The sequence below is a fragment of the Terrapene carolina genome, unplaced genomic scaffold (assembly GCF_002925995.2).
Source record: "Terrapene carolina triunguis isolate 2854851 unplaced genomic scaffold, T_m_triunguis-2.0 Scaffold58, whole genome shotgun sequence".
Lineage (NCBI taxonomy): Eukaryota > Metazoa > Chordata > Testudines > Emydidae > Terrapene > Terrapene triunguis.
The window spans coordinates 98,636,089-98,653,945 of NW_020664409.1; the positions used below are offsets into that span (position 1 = coordinate 98,636,089).

At 39.0% G+C, this 17,857-nt stretch overlaps 1 protein-coding gene and 1 pseudogene across 4 annotated transcripts in view; both read left to right on the forward strand.

Annotated features, from left to right (window-relative positions):
- EFR3A (EFR3 homolog A) overlaps positions 1-17,857 on the forward strand; it is a 136,560-nt gene that overhangs the window by 104,085 nt on the left and 14,618 nt on the right. For all 4 annotated transcript variants that reach the window (XR_002907910.3, XR_003899966.1, XR_003899965.1 and 1 more), the window contains 4 exons: positions 2,809-2,970; positions 4,274-4,405; positions 4,866-4,933; positions 5,706-5,833. Coding sequence is in view for 1 of the 4 variants with exons in the window: in XM_024196739.3 (XP_024052507.1) it covers positions 2,809-2,970; positions 4,274-4,405; positions 4,866-4,933; positions 5,706-5,833 (490 nt within the window). In the remaining 3 variants the exon portion in view is untranslated. The remainder of the gene's footprint in view (positions 1-2,808; positions 2,971-4,273; positions 4,406-4,865; positions 4,934-5,705; positions 5,834-17,857) is intronic.
- LOC112104431 lies at positions 17,228-17,375 on the forward strand (annotated as a pseudogene).

The window sequence follows — 17,857 nt, forward strand, 5'->3', positions numbered from 1 at the left end:
AATTCTTTTATACATTTATTTTAATTTATAGCACCTTAAAAGCAAGGTACTGAATCATTTCCGAGACAGTTCTGTGCACTGAAGAATTTACAGCTTAATCTCTCATTCAGTGGGAGTACCCGCATGCATGAAGTTAGGTACTTTGCAGAATCAGGACTTCAACGACTTTAAGCCCTGATCCTGAAGTAAGTTCTATGCACCCAGACTCATGTGGAGCACCAATAACTTCATTATGGTCCTCCAATACAGATCTAATCCTCAGTGATTTTTTTTTTTTTAAGACAACATTTATAGCCCATACAGCTAGCTTTAGCATTTTACTTTACTTAGCAGTAACACAAGGAACCTTCAGGCTATATCCTGTAAGGCATTAGCTTAAGCAGTTAGCATAAGACTTTGAGGCCTATGAACTTTAGCTTAGATAAGTGTCCTAACAGTCACCCCAAGTTTGGGGAACTGGGCATAGTATGCTTAAGGGGGAGAGTTTGTACAAAATGATACCTGGTAACCAGAGGAACATTTAACTGTGGTACTAGGCTTGGATATTTCAAGATAGAAACATTGGCAGATGCTTAACCACAAGCTTGCCTTGGCAACCAATTGACGTATATGATGATAAGCTAAAATCATTAATATACTAACCTATAGGATAAGGACACACCAATATTATTAGGGTGAGGAAGTTAGATAGGGACAAGGAAGGCTGGGCATTTGTATGAATATTCATGACAGTCCCATGGCCATATAAGAGGCCAGACCACCAAGTATGGAGTGTTCTGACCCATTGGACTCGTTTGGCATACCAGGGGCAGAGCAGGACCTTTATCTCTTACTGCCAGGTCCCCAAGAAGCGGTGTTAGTATATGTCAGGAATGGTACAAGATATTATCTTAACTCTGTATTTTTGCTAATTTTTTATGTGGTTTGGAGTCTTTGTGTCATTAATCACTTTTATTAGCATAATTAGTAAAGCTTTGCTTTGCCCTCAGTGTGGATGTCAACGTTGTGCACACCTGGGTTCCCAACCAGATAGTAAACTCGATGAGCTTGATTCTGTTGTGCCCGATTCTGGGATAAGTACCCTACAATCCCCAGCTCTTTCAATTGGTACTTAATTGGAAATCAATAATAATCAGTAACCACTAAAAAATCGGGCAACACATTCAAAATTAATTTGTGAAAAGTGTTGTATTGTGGTATCTTTTCAATTTCTCATATTATTAAAGGAGTTATGCTTGTTTGTTTAAATGACTTCTCCCTATCAAACTTGCTTCTCATTATGCCTTCACTGCAGGATCAGTCATAATTTCGTATCTAATGTCACAGGCTCTGGCTATAGATGTATAATACCTTTGTTGCCGTATCTAGTCTGAGAGGGTGAATGACATATGGAAAAAATAAAGGAAAAAAAACCTAAACATATTTAAAGAAATCTACATAATCATTAGATTTTTGATCACATGCATTATTGGACACAAGATCTTAAAATTCAGTTTTGTTTAGAAGTATTAGCTTCTGAAATAAGAATGCAGACCCTAGTGTAGAGAAATAATTTGCTGGTCAAACACTTATATGCAGTACTCCCATTGAGAAACATAAAACTAGTAATGTCTGCTAGCAACCTCCTAACAGAGATTTTTCTAACTAGCATTGCAGTTGTTGAGATATAGATATTTGCTAGCTAGAAATATCAGGCTCAATTAGGCCGCTGCAGCTTTGAAATAGTAAGCTGCCATTTGTAGAACGAAGAACTGAATCCATCTGGATCCCTGTAATTTTAAACCTTTATTTTCTCTTGCTAACTGATGTTGAGTGATGTTAATACCTCTGCTACATACATTTGTCTATCATCTGCAAGGGCATGTCAGGGCATTCCATAGAAAAGAGAAAAACCATGAGCCGACAGTTGCATAAGGAATGGTCTTTCTAGATCATTCTTACTATATGTTCATTCTTTGCCTTGAAATAATCACTTCTTTAAAGAATAGATTTGGCTGATGCTTAGGACATTGCTTGGAAGTGTAGATTGATAATTATAGACTCCTTAATTGTAATGTTACTGTGATTTGGTTCCCTCTACAAGAAGGTAAAAAGTATGGTTTTCAAATGTGTCAATGTGTTATTTTCAAAAGAGGCTTAGCCAATTGGGAGCCTAATTCTCACTAAAAGTCAATGGGATTTAGGCTCCTTAAGTGGGAAAATGGGGCTTGGGCTTGTTAGTCACTTTGGTAAAATTTTCAAACATGGCTAAGATCTATTTTTTCATTCCGTTCCCTCCCCCCACTTCCATAAACTGATGTAAATGTTCGTTTTAGTGAATACTTCATGTCAATGTAAAACCTGGCAGAGGATATATATGATTCCTGTATAATGTTCTGTATGACTTTTTTGTCTTTTAAACCAGTGGTTCTCAAAGCCAGTCCGCCGCTTGTTCAGGGTAAGCACCTTGGCGGGCCTGGCCAGTTTGTTTACCTGCCGCATCCACAGGTTCGACCGATCGCAGCTCCCACTGGCCGCGGTTCGCCGCTCCAGGCCAATGGGGGCTGCAGGAAGAGCAGCCAGCACATCCCTCGGCCTGCGCCGCTTCCTGCAGCCCCCATTGGCCTGGAGCAGTGAACCGCTATTTTGAGCTATTTATATAAGACTTAAAATTGTGTTCACATAAAATGGCATATTACTGTAAAATTGCACTCAAGGTAGAAAGGTAGTGCTCTTTTGTTTAATAACCTGTTTTGGTGTATTTTAAAATAATCTTTATTGACAGTATCTTTGCAGTATTGAATGTCCCCTTTTCTGCACTTTTTATAGCATGGGCAGCAGTTGTACAGGCACATCTACTTAGGCTGTAAAGAAGAAGATAATGTCCAAAAGAATTTTGAGCTGCTGTACACGTCTCTAGCTCTTATAACAATCGAACTAGCCAATGAAGAAGTGGTTATTGACCTCATTCGATTGGCCATTGCTTTGCAGGTAAGCTTCAGGAATGATACTTGGGTTAATCCATTAATGGATTTATTTATTTAATTTATGGATATCTTTTATTGGACCAACTTCTGTTGGTGAAAGAAGCAAGTTTACACAGAACTCTTCTTCAGGTCTCGGAAAGGCAGCCAGTGTCTCAGGCAAATACAAGGTGGAACAGATTGTTTAACATACGGAGTTAACACATGTTGCAAGAGACCATTCAAAGTGAAGTGACCAGTTAACATTTCTCCAGTCATGGGACAAAGGAAGATTAGTGGGTTACAGATTGTTCTAATGAGCCATAAATCCAGTCACTCTATAAGTAAATATAAATGAATATGAAAAGCTGAATATTGAGATTATTTTAATTTGCATTGGGTTTTTGCATATATTCAGAAACAGGAGCCAAGATTTTCAAGATAGAAATCTAAATATGTGGCATGAGTACCAGCAGCTTCCTAGCATCTTTGAAAAACAGGCAACTAAATAAGTGCCTCTTTTTCAAACTGCTAAAATTTTGTGTGGGTCTCTTTTATTAAATTAAATAAAATAAGACTTTACTAAAAGGTTGCTAAATACAGTAGAAAGGCAGTGTGATCTGGAAGAATGAACAGGAGTGTGGATTCAACAGTTTAGATACCATGGTTATTGGCGCAGTAGAAGAATCTGGGTAGAAATCAGTCCTGAGCTCTAATCCTGGCTTTTCCAGTGATTCATTATGTGGTCCTAAGCAAGTCACTTCACCTTTCTAACAGTTAACCACTGTGAAGATTAAGGAGCTATTATGTATGTTTTTGATATGTTTTGCCTGTGACTCATGCCAATATTTTGTCTGTTTTTAAGTCATCTTGTAAAAGTTATGTTTTAAAATAACATTCTAATTCCCTGGAAATGCTGTATTTAGGATGGGGAAGGGGGTCTTATGGGGAGGACACAGGACTACGTGTCAAAAGACATGTCCCATGGTGGAGAAGGAAGTAACCCCCAGAGATTTCAGTAGACTTATTCATATCCTATGGGGATAGAGTTGAATTGGGTCCCTGTGCTTTGCTCTACCATACTCATGGTGTAACTGTGGGTCCTTACATTCCCTTACATTAGTTGTTCCCACCTGTAGAATGAGGCTATTGCTTACCTACTTCAAGAATGTTAAGAGGCTATGTATTTGAACTGCACTGAGACATGCAGATGAAGGCATTAAGCACTAGTTACTAGTTAGTAGTGTACACATAGTGATTATGAAACATTCATGTACATTCAGAATAACTTGTAAACGTTTGGCCACTTGATGTTTTCCTTTTTATTATAGGATATCGTCATCATTAATGAGGATAACTTGCCAATGTTCAATCGCTGTGGTGTCATGGCACTGGTTGCAGCCTACCTCAACTTTCTAAGTCAGATGATTGCAGTCCCTGCCTTTTGCCAGCATGTCAGCAAGGTAGTATAAAATCAGTCGCTTCAATAGTTAGCATGGCATTTCACACACTACAACAATTAAACAATTGTACAGTTAATTTTTCACCTCTTCTAGTGTAGCGTTTTAATTTTGTTCACCTACATTACTTTTCATTATCATTGAAATTTTATATTTATTGGCCAGATCCTCGGCTAGTGTAAAACATATAGCTCCGTTGCCTTCAGAGAAGCCATGCTGATTTATGACAACTGAGAATCTAGCAGACAGTCTAAAATAAAACAGTTCTTTTAGATATTGGTTAGTTTAGGGGAAAACATATCTTAACCTATTCAAACCAGTAATGTACCATTGTGGTGGCATCTGCTATACAATATATGCAATATTCTGTATGGACAAATAAATATTAAATATGTAAGTATAAGAATGAAAAGTTTAATTCATTCACTCCAAGACAGCTTGCATTACTGTGCTTGTTTTTCAGGTCATTGAAACACGAACTGTGGAAGCACCCTATTTTCTACCAGAAAACATCTTCAAAGACAAGCGCATGTATGTAGATACAAATATTTATAATAGAATGAATGATGATGCATTTTAATGTTCCCTTTAGTGAGATTAAACAATTGTACATCATAGGAGTAGGTTGAATCTATGGAAAAGTGGCACAGAAAGGGTAATGATACACAAACTGGGGAAGAAAAATGTAATATTAAAGATAAGATGGGAAATCTCAATTTTAATTTCTTAATAAAAGGTTAGTCAGAAGTAAGTTGCATGTTGATGCTAAACCGTCTGAGTAATATAAGGTATTTTATTAGTACTCTGTGTAATTTTAAATGTAGCATGGTATCCTAAACCCTTCAGAAGTGTAGAGCCACACTTAATAATAGAATCGTTATCTACATCATCATCTTTCAGATCCATAAAAGATGATTGGGAAAGTTATTCTTGAATGTAAACTGATCTGATTATTAGAACATCTATTTCATTTGCAATTACTTTGAACTGGTGGATCAAAATGAGGCCAAGAATATTTTAGCAGCTCCTAGACTAGGTGAAGGATAAACAGCAATGATTAAGTTGCAAATCGTCTAGGTGTGTTGTGTTAACGGGACTCGTAATAGTTTTTTAAATGTACAGAGAAATTAGAGCTTTGAATATATCAATTAACAACCAATTTAACTATGTTCCTTTCTATCGAAACATCAACACGACTCCTCTTTAGGTGGTAATTGACTTCCAATATGATCTTGATTTATTTTATTACATGTATAGATCTGTATCAATAAATATTAATTGCTAAATATATATTATTTGACAGTCTTCCCAAATCTTTGGAGAAGCATGAAAAAAACTTGTTTTTCCTGACAAACAAGATTGCAGAATCATTAGGCGGCAGTGGATACAGTGTGGAAAGATTGTCGGTGCCATATGTGCCCCAGGTAACAGGTAAGCAGTAATCAATGACATAAATGTTACAACAGCAGCGATTAAGAATTCATTTTGTCTCATGTCTGATCTGTCACCCACATCCAACCTATATGTAACTTGAATACTTTGCATCAAAATTTCATGGCAGTATAATTTCTGTTTTCCTCAGAAGTAAAAGTTTGTTCATGGTGTCCCGTACAGTATACAGCACAGGATTTTAACTCCTAGAATTATTTTCTGCATCCCTTTTTAAAAAAAAAAAAAAAAAAAAATGCCACAAAGAGGAAAGTTTTGACCTCATTTCGATTTCATTAAAAAGTCTTTATTTGTTAAATGAGATGGTAGTGCTTATTACTAAATTTAACTTAATACTGCAATACAAAGTAATTTCAGAATGTTGAATCTCTGTATACACATTAATTGTTCACCAGATAAGTAATTTAAAGCCAGTCCTGGTTCATAAACATTCACTTTTTGACTGACTGGTGGCCTGAGTTACTGGGCTCAGTCAAATTCTCAGTAGACCATGGGTTCACATAACAAAAATACTAGGAAAGGCAGTGTTGCCTAATGGATAGAGCAGTGGACTGGAACTCGAGAGACCCGGGTTCTGTTCCACTGGCCTGCTTGATGAACTTGGGCAAATCGCATTGCCTCTTTTCCTGAATTTCTGTATATATAAAAAGGGAACAATGAGGCTTATGTCCTTTAAAGTGCTTTGAGATCTACTGATGAACAAGATATTATATGCATTATTATGTTTGTCTCTAATTAGCACTTTTTTTTTTTTAAATGGGGATATCCTATCTCCTAGAACTGGAAGGGACCTTGAAAGGTCATTGAGTCCAGCCCCCTGCCTTCACTAGCAGGACCAAGTACTGATTTTGCCCCAAATCCCTAAATGGCCCCCTCAAGGATTGAACTCACAACCCTGGGTTTAGCAGGCCAATGCTCAAACCACTGAGCTATCCACCCCAATTTGTTGCCTCTTAATACTGGGGAGATGGATTGTGCTCTTGCCGATAAAATATCTCCATGTAGAAGCATTGTGGGAGCTTTTACCCTCCACAATGTGCAAATAACTTTTCTGGTTGTGTTGCTAGAGAAAGCGATCTCATGTTTTTGATGTTTTGTTTTCCTATTTTTTTGCTTAGCAACGAATTTTTCTTTCTAGAGTTCCTGCTTCAAGGCCTGATATGTATATTTTTTGGATTTATACTATTGTAACTACGGGTCATTTGGGGGGATTAACCCCTCCAAGATGTCTCAAGCTGAATTATAAACTTTTGCAGCCTAAATTTAATATTCCTAGCTGGGAGATATAGATCAGGTACAGAAGGGGACACAGTACACACTGAACAGTAAGTTACAGAAGCCACGAAAGCTCTAATCTTAAGAGAGTTTTGCTGGGGGACTGGTTCTCATGACAGTGCATTGGTTCTGCCATGAGTACTGTGGCAACGTAAATTCATTTAAGGTACCATAACGGGGTACTAGGCACGATGAGTCATAAAATGGTGCTCTCAGCACTTTCTGCTGCTAAGGTTGCATCTCACAATAAGAGGGGGAAATACCATAACTATGTGGAAACATTTCAGTACCTTATACATGTGTAAATAACCTTTTCACTATTTGCAGATGCCAGATAGAATAATGTAATCCTTTACGTTAAAATTGAAGGAAAATGCCAGGTGTCAGCAAAAGAAGCATTTGTTGTTTTCTTTTAAGAAGCCAAGCCTTTAATTTTTTTGGGGTGGGAATGAAGAGAGGTTGCCTGATCTGAATTTCATGCAAAAAGTCCAAGTTCTTATATGAAACAGATCAATTTCTGTTTAGTAATCTTCACACAAATTGACATAAAGGGTGCTGATGTTTGGGTTACAGATGAACTCATTAAATAAAGCAGATCTTCTTTTTTTTTTTTAGATACCATATAAAAAGTTAAAATGATTGTTACTAAATTAGGTCTTCATTCAAAAAGCACACCTATTTAGAAAAGGCATTTAAGCACATGAAGTCAGTAGGATTAAAGCACGTGCTTAACTGCTTTCCTTAATAGGAATGGATTTAAGCACTTTACTACATCGGGGCCTGAATTAGTTGTTCATATGTACTTGAACATGAGTTAGTTTCACTTAATGTTTTTGTGTTTTAGTTTGATTATGCTACTTTTTGCAGAAAAGTAATCTGAACTGGTTGCAAGTGCACTATTATTAGCTGGTTGAAAAATGGAATTCCCCATACTCTGAGATATTCTGAGATCTTGAAATTTTCATTTCATCTCAGATCGGGAGGAAAAGTTGAAATCTTGGAATTTTTTGTGAAATCAAATATTCTGAAATATTTCATTTTGATCTTCTCAAGACATTTCAACTTTTAATTGCTGGTATATTACAGTTTATAATAGAATAAAATGATAAAGTTAAAACAAAATGTTTTGCTAATTTCCCATCAAAATTTTAATAGTTTGTACATCCCTGTTAGCAGTGCTAGTGCCAATGTGGGATCCAGGCCTGTATTTTCACCTGAAATATTATTTTGGGTATTGCTTGCTTATTTAATTTTTTTGTATTTTTGCTTGCCTATTTAATTTACTGTATGTGTAACAGAGGGATCCTTACTAATATGTGACAAAAATACTGTGTATGTTGCTTTTGTCTAAGCCAGATGGGCTTGTTAGTATAATGGGAACAGATAAGAGTAGCTAAAGTGTTACTGGGCATGGTGGAAGTATAATATATGAGTGCACACTTGAAGACTGCCTCAACTCCTTATCTCAAGGCAAGGTCAAGCAACCATTCGGGAGGGGCAAGAGGGGTTTGAAGGGGGAAGGTAAAACACTAAAAGACCAGGGAAATACCTGCCCCGGACCGTAGCACAACCTCATGCCTTACCCCTCCCATGGGGTACAAAAGGGGTGGGATGAAGACTCCAGACTCTCAACCCCCCAAAATGGAACATGACTATAAGTTGCAAGGGGTGGGACTGTGGGCGTGCATTTCAGGTATAATTAGGGCCCTACCAAATTCATTGCCATGAAAAATGTGTCATGGACCATGAAACCTGGTCTCCCCCTGTGAAATCTGGTCTTTTGTGTGCTTTTACCCTGTACTATACAGATTTCACGTGGAAGACCAGCGTTTCTCAAATTGGTGGTCTTGATCCAGAAGGAGTTGCAGGGGAGTTACAAGGTTATTTTATGGGGGTTGCGGGATTGCCACCCTTACTTCTGCGCTGCTGTAGGCAGCAACGCTGCCTTCAAAGCTGGGCAGACGGAGAGCAGCAGCTGTTGGCAATTGCCTAGCTCTGCAGGCAGCAGCGCAGAAGTAAGGGTGGCAATACCATACCATGCCATCCTTACTTCGGCGCTGCTGTTGCTGGTGGCGTCTCTGCCTTCACAGCTGGGCTCAAGCCAGCAGCCACCGCTATCCAGCTGTCCAGCTCTGAAGGCAGCGCTGCCACCTGCAGCAGGACACAAGTAAGGGTTGGAGTACCGCAACCCTCCGTACAATAGCCTTGTGACCCCCTCAAAAAAACTCCTTTTTGGGTCAGGACCCCTACAGTTACAAACACTGTGAAATTTCAGATTTATATAGCTGAAATCATGAAATTTACGATTTTAAAAATCCTATGACCGTGTAATTGACCAAAATGGACCATGAATTTGGTAGGGCCCTAGGTATAATTATGCCTGTTGAGGAGGGGGAAGATGGAATACTGGGAAACAAGGCTCTGTGGCGTCAGAGTTATGGGACAACACCTGCTTGCTGAAAACTAACCCCAATAAACATTGCATTGCTGGCGCTTCGGACTTCTGGTCTTCTGCTTTCTGTCTTCATGACAAGAACCGGGGAGAGGGTAAAGGAAAAGCCTTCTAACAGTCCCTGTGAAACATTTTGATTTAGTTAAATAATTTCCAACAGAAAAATCTTCAATGAGAGTTTTTGAGCTACTTAAATATTTAAATGCTTAGGGAAATACATGGGGTAACAACTACTAACTTTTTTCTTCCGTGCATAACTTTTTTAATTGTCTTACAAAGCCCTGTTCTGATGGTAAAAATAAGAAGCTGGAGGAAGTGAATGTTTTGAACCTTAAGAGGAGTTGTTGTGAGACAAGACCAAAGCTCTTCTATCTGTCTGTTTTCATGCCAATCACTAATATTGGGGAGAGTTTTATTAACATATTTCTTATCTGAGCAATAGAATTTCTGTGATTTTCTGTCTTTTTTTCTGTATCTTTTGCTTTATAGCTGATACTTAAACATAATTTTTTATTCTCATTCTTGTTTTTTTTAATTTAGCTCTATTTCCATCAGGCAAAAAGCCTCATAAATGCAGACGCAAATCAAAAGGTAAATCCGAACCATAGGTCTGCCTGTCCTCCTCATAGCTATTGTGTGTGGATAGGACATACCCCACCAAACAAACTGCTTTTAGGAGACCTTTAGATAAATAGGCGAGAAATTCTGTGATGCATAGTTTTAATTTACCTCTTGCTGTAGCTAGTTCTGTAGCTGTAATTTGATCAGGTTTCCCTTTGTTTTTATTCTTGGACTTGGAATTCTGAAATGTGGTGGTTTCCTTCTGTTTTCTTTTCCCAAAGATTTAATAGCTTCATAACTATCAATTTTGTAATTGTTCCAAGTGCTGCCTCGTAATCATATCTCATGTACTCCATGGCAAGCTTCAGCAAGATGCCAGGCCTCTGCTGCACTACAGTGCAGCAAAAATGTAAATACTGTGGCAAATTTTAAAACTGATTGTTCTTTATTGAAAAATACAGTCAAATCACTAGCTCTTGTTTATTTTCATATTAAATTCAACTTATTTTCACCTTGTTCCACATTTTTGTTATGCCACAGGTTTTTGTACTGAAAATGCATAATTGCGACATAGAAGTAATTAGAAGCAGATGGAGGTTATTGCATCTGAATCCAGGGCAGTTGGGACTCTTGGTACACAGGGAAGTTTCAGAGGATGTTTGGGTTCATAAGGCAAGCACATTAGCTCAGTGTTTCTGGTAAAAAGATCATCTGTAAAATAGCATCATCCTTTAAAGTGTCCTAGTTAGGTTACAGTATGTGCATCTCATTAAGATGAATGAGGTAATTCACATCTGACACAGCTAATGTTTAAGACTGTTTGCAGAGTCAGGAACATGACAATTTATTGGTTTGCAATTGGGTGTATCTGCACTGCACGGTTAATCTGGGTGCTTGGCACCTGGATTACCCTAGCCCTGCTGCAAGCATCCCCACACCAAAGCCCTATCCATGTTACTGTGTTTTCACTGTTTCTCCACTCCTATTCTAGGATAAGCATGTCCTCATATAGAGTTACTCAGGACTAGCTACTGCGCTTTGAATTCACACTCTGCCTTAATCCAGATTCATTTGCAAGTATAGACAAGCATTCAGTTAGTTGTGAAGAAAATCTTAAATACAGTGAGGGTTAGAAAAGAAAGTAATATGAGAGCTTATATTCTAGATCACAGTTGTTTAGTACTAGGTGGATTCTGTATTGAAATCCAAAAGTATCCAAAATAAAGCTCTAGAGGATTTTGAATAATTTTGTAAAGGCACATATTATTTCTGTGCCCACACTAATATGGGATTGAATAATACTGTGTTCTTTCTCTATCCTCTGGGAGAGGAAAACTCCCAAATTTACATGAAAATAGCCATACTGGAAAAAAGAAATAGGCCCAGATATTACCAATCGTCCTCTGTATGTATGGATGCAAAGTTTAGACCACATTGATTCAGTTGCAGGACCTGGGTCATAGTCTCCAATACCAGCCTCTTCAAAGTAAGATGTAGAAAACACCTCATTTTCTAATGCAATGGTATGGGGAAAATTTCATCGAGACTCCTTTTGATGCCCTGAAGCATGGGGGTTTAATGAGCCTGGTCATTTTATTTTGGCTATCATTCAAATGATATTAAAGTACTGACTAAGTGACTGTCAAGTTTTCTTTTAATAGTTTTTCTTGGATTTATGTAATGTATTTAATCACCCAGTCTAAACATTTTGTGCTCATTTTGCTCTCTTGTCGTCAGATCAAATGGTACAAGAACAATTTTAGTTGAAATCTCAGATCCTTAATAAAATTACAAAAGAGTTTTTGTTTTGATTTTCATAGAAATGTAGGACAGGGAGGGATCTTGGTAGGTCATCAATCCAGCCCCTTGCACTGAGGCAGGACTAAGGATTATCTACACCATTCCTAACAGGTGTTTGTCTAACCCGTTCTTACAAACCATCAATGGGGGAGATTCCACGACCACCCTCGGTAATTTATTCCAGTGCTTAACTACCCTTACAGTTAGGAAGTTTTTCCTTTTGTCTAACTTAATTTTCCTTTGCTGCAATTCAAGCCCATTACTTTTTATCCTGTCTTCAGTAGATAAGGAGGGCAATTTATCACCCTCCTCTTTATAACAATCTTTTATATACTTGAATACTATTATCGTGTCTCCACTCTCTCTTCTCCAGACTCAACAAAACCAATTTTTTTTCAATTTTTCTTTGTTGATCATGTTTTCTAGACTTTAATCATTTTTGTTGCTCTCCCCTGGGCTTTCTCTAATTTGTCCATATCTCAGACCATTTCCCCAGTTTGTCAAGACCATTTTGAATTCTAGTACTGTCATCCAAAGTGTTTGCAACCCCTCCCAGTTTGGTATCGTCCACAAACTTTATAAGTGTACTCTATGCCATTATCCATATAATTTATTAAGATATTGAATAGAATTGGATCCTGGACATATCCCTGCAAGACCCCAGTCGATATACCGTTCCAGATCGATTGTGGACCACTGATAACTACTCTCTGAGTACAGGTTTTCCAACTAGTTGTCATCCATCTTGTAGTAGGTTTGCCTAGGCTACATATCTCTAGTTTGTTTGAGGTCATATGAGACAGTATCAAATGCCTTACTAAAGTTCACATATATCACATCTTCCCCCCCTTATCCACAAGCTTGTTACCCTGTCAAAGAAGGGTATTAGGTTGGTTTGACATGATTTGTTCTTGACAAATCCATGTTGACTAATACTTACACCTTGTTTTCTTCTAGAGGCTTACAAACTGATTATTTGTTCCTTTATCTTTCCAAGTATTGAAGTTAAGCTGACTGGTCTATAAATTTCCTGGACTGTGTGCTTATTCTCCTTTTTATAGATTGGTAACATATTTGTCCTTTTCCAGTCCTCAGGTATCTCTCCCATCCTCCCCAAGTTCTCAGAGATAATCACGAATGGCTCAGCGATCTCTTCAGCTAGTTCCCTATGTATACTAGGATGTATTTCATCAGGCCCTGTTGAAGACATCTATCTTGTCTAAGTAATTCTCCATATGTTGTTTTTCTATTTTAGCCTCAGATCCTACCCCATTTACAATGATAGTCATCCCATCGCTGCTAATTTTTCTGGTGAAAACTGAAATAAAAAGGGATATAACACTTCGGCCATTGTCTTCATCTTTGAGTAGTTGCAGCCATGTATTCCACCTAGCTGTGTGCGCACAGCACTCCGGAGCAGGAGAAATTTGCCTAGTAGTACCTGTAGAGGGGCAGCGTTCACACTTTGTGACCATAGCCCCTCCCTTGACTACATGAGGTGGTGCCACCCCAACCCTCCCTCTATTCCTTTTTACTGCCCATGGCTGGAGTCTGAGCTCTGTGTGGCCTTAACCTCTCAACTAGTTTAGTTTGTTCTCTTGTTGTATATAGTTAGTAGTACCCTTAGTGTTAGTTAAGGTTGTGTTAGTTGTAGTAGTAGTTTGTTTCTCTCATAGAACCATAGGGTTAGAAGGGACCGCAAGGGTCATCCAGTCTACCCCCCTGCCAAGATGCAGGATTTGTTGTGTCTAAACCATCCAAGACAGATGGCTATCCAGCCTCCTTTTGAAAACCTCCAGTGAAGGAGCTTCCACAACCTCCCTAGGCAGTCTGTTCCATTGTCCTACTGTTCTTACAGTTAGGAAGTTTTTCCTGAGATTTAATCTAAATCTGTTATGCTGTAGTTTGAACTCATTGTCTCTTGTCCTGCCCTCGGTGGCAAGAGAGAACAACTTTTCTCCATCTTTTTTATGGCAGCCTTTCAAGTATTTGAAGACCGCTATCATGTCCCTCCCTTAATCTTTTCTTTTCCAAACTAAACATACGCGGTTCCTTCAACCTTTGCTCATATGGCTTGCATATTTCAGGGACTCCTTACATGAGATACTGCTCCTCTAGCAGGTCAGCTCTCTGCTGGCTTTGGAGCAATGGAGGAGGTTCTGCTGGAACACGAGGGTCATGGCTTCTACTCCCAATACTTCCTGGTGGTACCCATATCAAAGGGAGGGATAAGACTCATCCTCAGCCTTCACAGCCTCAACAAATATGTGAGGTACATGAGGTTCCAGATGGTCACTCTATCAACTATTCTCCCCGCGTTGTCTCAGAATGGCTGGTTTGCGGCTCTGGACCTTCAGGATGCCTGCTTTCACATGGTGATTTGACTGAGGCACAGAAAGATCCTTCAGTTCATAATGGCGGGATGCCACTTTCAGTACACAGTGCTTCCATTCAGTCTCTTGTCTGCCCCCTGGGTTTTTACCAAATGTGTGGTCGTTATGGCATTTCTCAGGAAGAAGGGAATTCACATCTTCTCGTATCTCGACTACTGTCAGATCTCTCCCTTCTCTAGACAGACTGGTTTGTCTCCCTCCACTGGTCCTAGTCTCCTTGAAGAGGTGGACATGTCCACAGAATGTTTTCCAAGGCATTCCTTTTGTCCAGCCTTCACCAACCAATTCGGCTGTTAGTGATGGCTCACTGATGGGTTGGGGAGTGCACCTGTGGTCACTGAAAGTACAGGGACTGTGGTCGGTGTAGGCGGCCACACTCCATATCAATTTGCTGTAGCCTTTGGACATCTACAGTGCATCTCACACTTTTCAGTACTATATCAGAGACTCAGTGATTCACATACTTACAATACCACTGCGATGTCTGATGTGAACAAACAAAGGGGAACACAGTCCAGGTTGCTGTGACTGTAGGCGATCTGGCCATGGCAGTTCTGCATCAAGGAGAGCGTTATTTTGACAGCTGTAGTGATAACATCCACAAGGAGTGTATGTGAGTTGCAGATGTGATGGCAGAGCCTCCTTATAGACAATTCTCCAGAGACAAAGTGACTTTTCGACCACACTCAAAATTTTTGCCTAAAGTGGTCTCTGTTTCATTTGAACCAGTATATTTACCTGTTTTTTCCTAAGTCGCATTCATCTCTGGAGGAGCAGCATCTCCATATCTTAGATGTCAGGCGATGTCTAGCCTTTCAACTTGACATATCTGGAATATGCGGCTGCATCTACTTGAAGAAGAAGAAACACTTACTTACCGTAACTGTGGTTCTTCAAGATATGATGCAGATTTGTATTCCATGACCAACCCTCTGTCCCCTGTGTATTGGAGTCTTGTGTCCACGCATTCGGTGGCAAAGAACTGAGGGAGGGTTGGGGCAGTGCTACCTCATATAACCAGAGGAGGGTCTATGGCCATGGAGCACAAGCACTGCCCTCCCCTTCCCCCTCCGCCCCCCCCACACACACGTACTGCTAGGTAAATTTGTCCAGCTCCGGTGCACTGGGCGCACATTTGCCTAGGTGGAATATTCATCTGTATCACATCTCAAAAAACCATGGTCCTGTAAATAAACATTTCTTGTCTTTTCCTCCTCATTGAGTAATAGGCCTACTCCGTCCTTGATCTTCCTCTTGCTTCACATGTATTTGTAATATGTTTTCTTGTTAACTTTTATGTCTCTAGCTAGTTTTATCTTGCTTTGTGACTTGGCCTTTCTAATTTTGTCCCTGCATTCTTGTGTTATTTTTTTAATATTCATCCTTCATTATTTGACCTAGTTTCCACTTTTTGTATGACTATTTCTTTTGTGTTTCAGGTCATTGAAGACATCCTGGTTAAGACAGAGTGGTCTCTTACCATGCTTCCTATCTTTTCTATGCATTGGGATAATTTACTCTTGTGCCCTTAATAATGTTTCTTTTACAACCCTCCAACTCTTCTGAACTCTTTTCCCTTAGGCAAGATCCCGTGAGAAGCAAGTCTATCAGTCTCTGAGTTTGGTCAGGTCTGCCCTGTTGAAATTCATTGTCTTTTTCTGCTGTTTTCCCTCCTACCATTTCATAGAATCATGAATTCTATCATTTCATGATCACTTTCACCTAAGCTGCCTTCCACCTTCAGATTCTCAACTAGTTCCTTCCTGTTTATCAGAATCAAATCTAGAATGGCCTCTCTCCTACCCACTTTCTCCACCTTCTGTAATTATAAGTCTCCAATGCATTCCCAGAACTCCTTGCATAATCTGTGCCCTGCTGTATTTTCTCAACAGATGTCTGAGTAGTTGAACTCCCCCATCACTACCAACTCCAGTGTTTTGGATGATTTTGGTAGTTTGGAAAAAGCGTCATTCACCTCTTCTTCCTGGTTAGGTGGTCTATAGTAGACACCTTCCATTACATCATCTTTGTTTTTTATCCTTATTCGGAGACTTTCAACAGGTTTGCCTCCCACTTCTATCTTTTGTTCATAGTAAAATCTTTGAGGATGACAGCTATAATTCAAACACGGATCACTAGCTTTGTATCTTTCTTTTGATTAATAGTTTCCTCTGTCTTGCAATGGAGGCCTTTGATGCTTTATTTCTTTGAATTGCCTGGTGGTAAAGAAAGACTAGAGCTGCTGTCTTTCTGAAATGTTCAGTATATTTAAATATATGATAGATCATCTAGCATCTCGTTTGCCAGGCCTTGTCCTTCTGTGCAGTAGGATTCAGACGGAATGAAGGAAGAGTTATTTCCTTGAAAAATCTTTTTTTGTAAAGGCTGCACTATTTTGCATTTTGGAGAATGTAGTGTTAAGCTTTTAATAGAGTGTGTCCAGTTCTGAAGTTCTGGCTTATGTTACTGCTAGGAGAAAAAATACTGCTTTTGTCATCCTGAAACAGAGGGTGGCCAGCTTTAAGGACTCGAAAATATCTGATGCTCATTTATACTACAATAAGAAACACTTATGCTGTTCTTAAAGTGGGTGTAAAAAGTGATTTTATTTATTTTAAATCGGTGTATTATAAAGCAAATTAGAGGAGCCTTAATGTAAATGGGAATCAGGTACTGTATCACTTGATTAAGCATGTTATCACCCATGTAAATCTAACTCCCTCTATTTAACCGATCACATTTTGAGAGAAACATTTTTTGGGCACTGGGTCTTTACGTAGAAAAGGAAAAATGGATGTTGTAGGAAGCTTGGCAGTAAGGAGTTTCATATTGGTCTCTTGTTTGAGGCTGATCACATTGGATAATCCATGTCTATATAAATTGGTTAATAATCAAAAACCATGGTGGTATCGTATAAAAACCCAGCCAAAAGTGCATATGTCCATTGCACTGCGTGTGTGCTGACCCCTGTGATTTCCCCAAATGCGGGAAACTCAACTGCATAATTTGTGGTAGTGGGGGACTGCGTTCGTGCTTTCCACAAACTAACTTGACTAATCAGAAAGCTCCAAAGAGCCCGTATGATATTTAACACACAGGTATGGGCTTGCTTTTCCTAGTCAACAAAATATTCTGAGTGCAATTACCTTGTTTTCCTAGTATGTAAAATTAAAGCGTGTCAAAAGGGGGGAGGCATCTGTACACACAGAACCATGCTGAATCCAGCGTAGGACAAAAAGTATGTGGATTATAGCTAAGGCAGCAAGGTGGCAGCAAAGATACAATTTTGTCTTGCATTTATTTCTTGTAGTCAGCATGCTTTATGCTCTCCTCAGATTCCTATATGTTTTTTGGGTGTCATATGGAATGAGTAGGGAGTAGCAGGTCTGCATCAGAAAATTAAAGATGAGCCAGATTCTCCAAAATACCTTTACCAATATGGAGTATCTCTGGCAACCATATCAAAATACATCTCCAGCTATATTTCAGTGCACGGGTAATAGTAAATTATTAGCTAAATTAGTC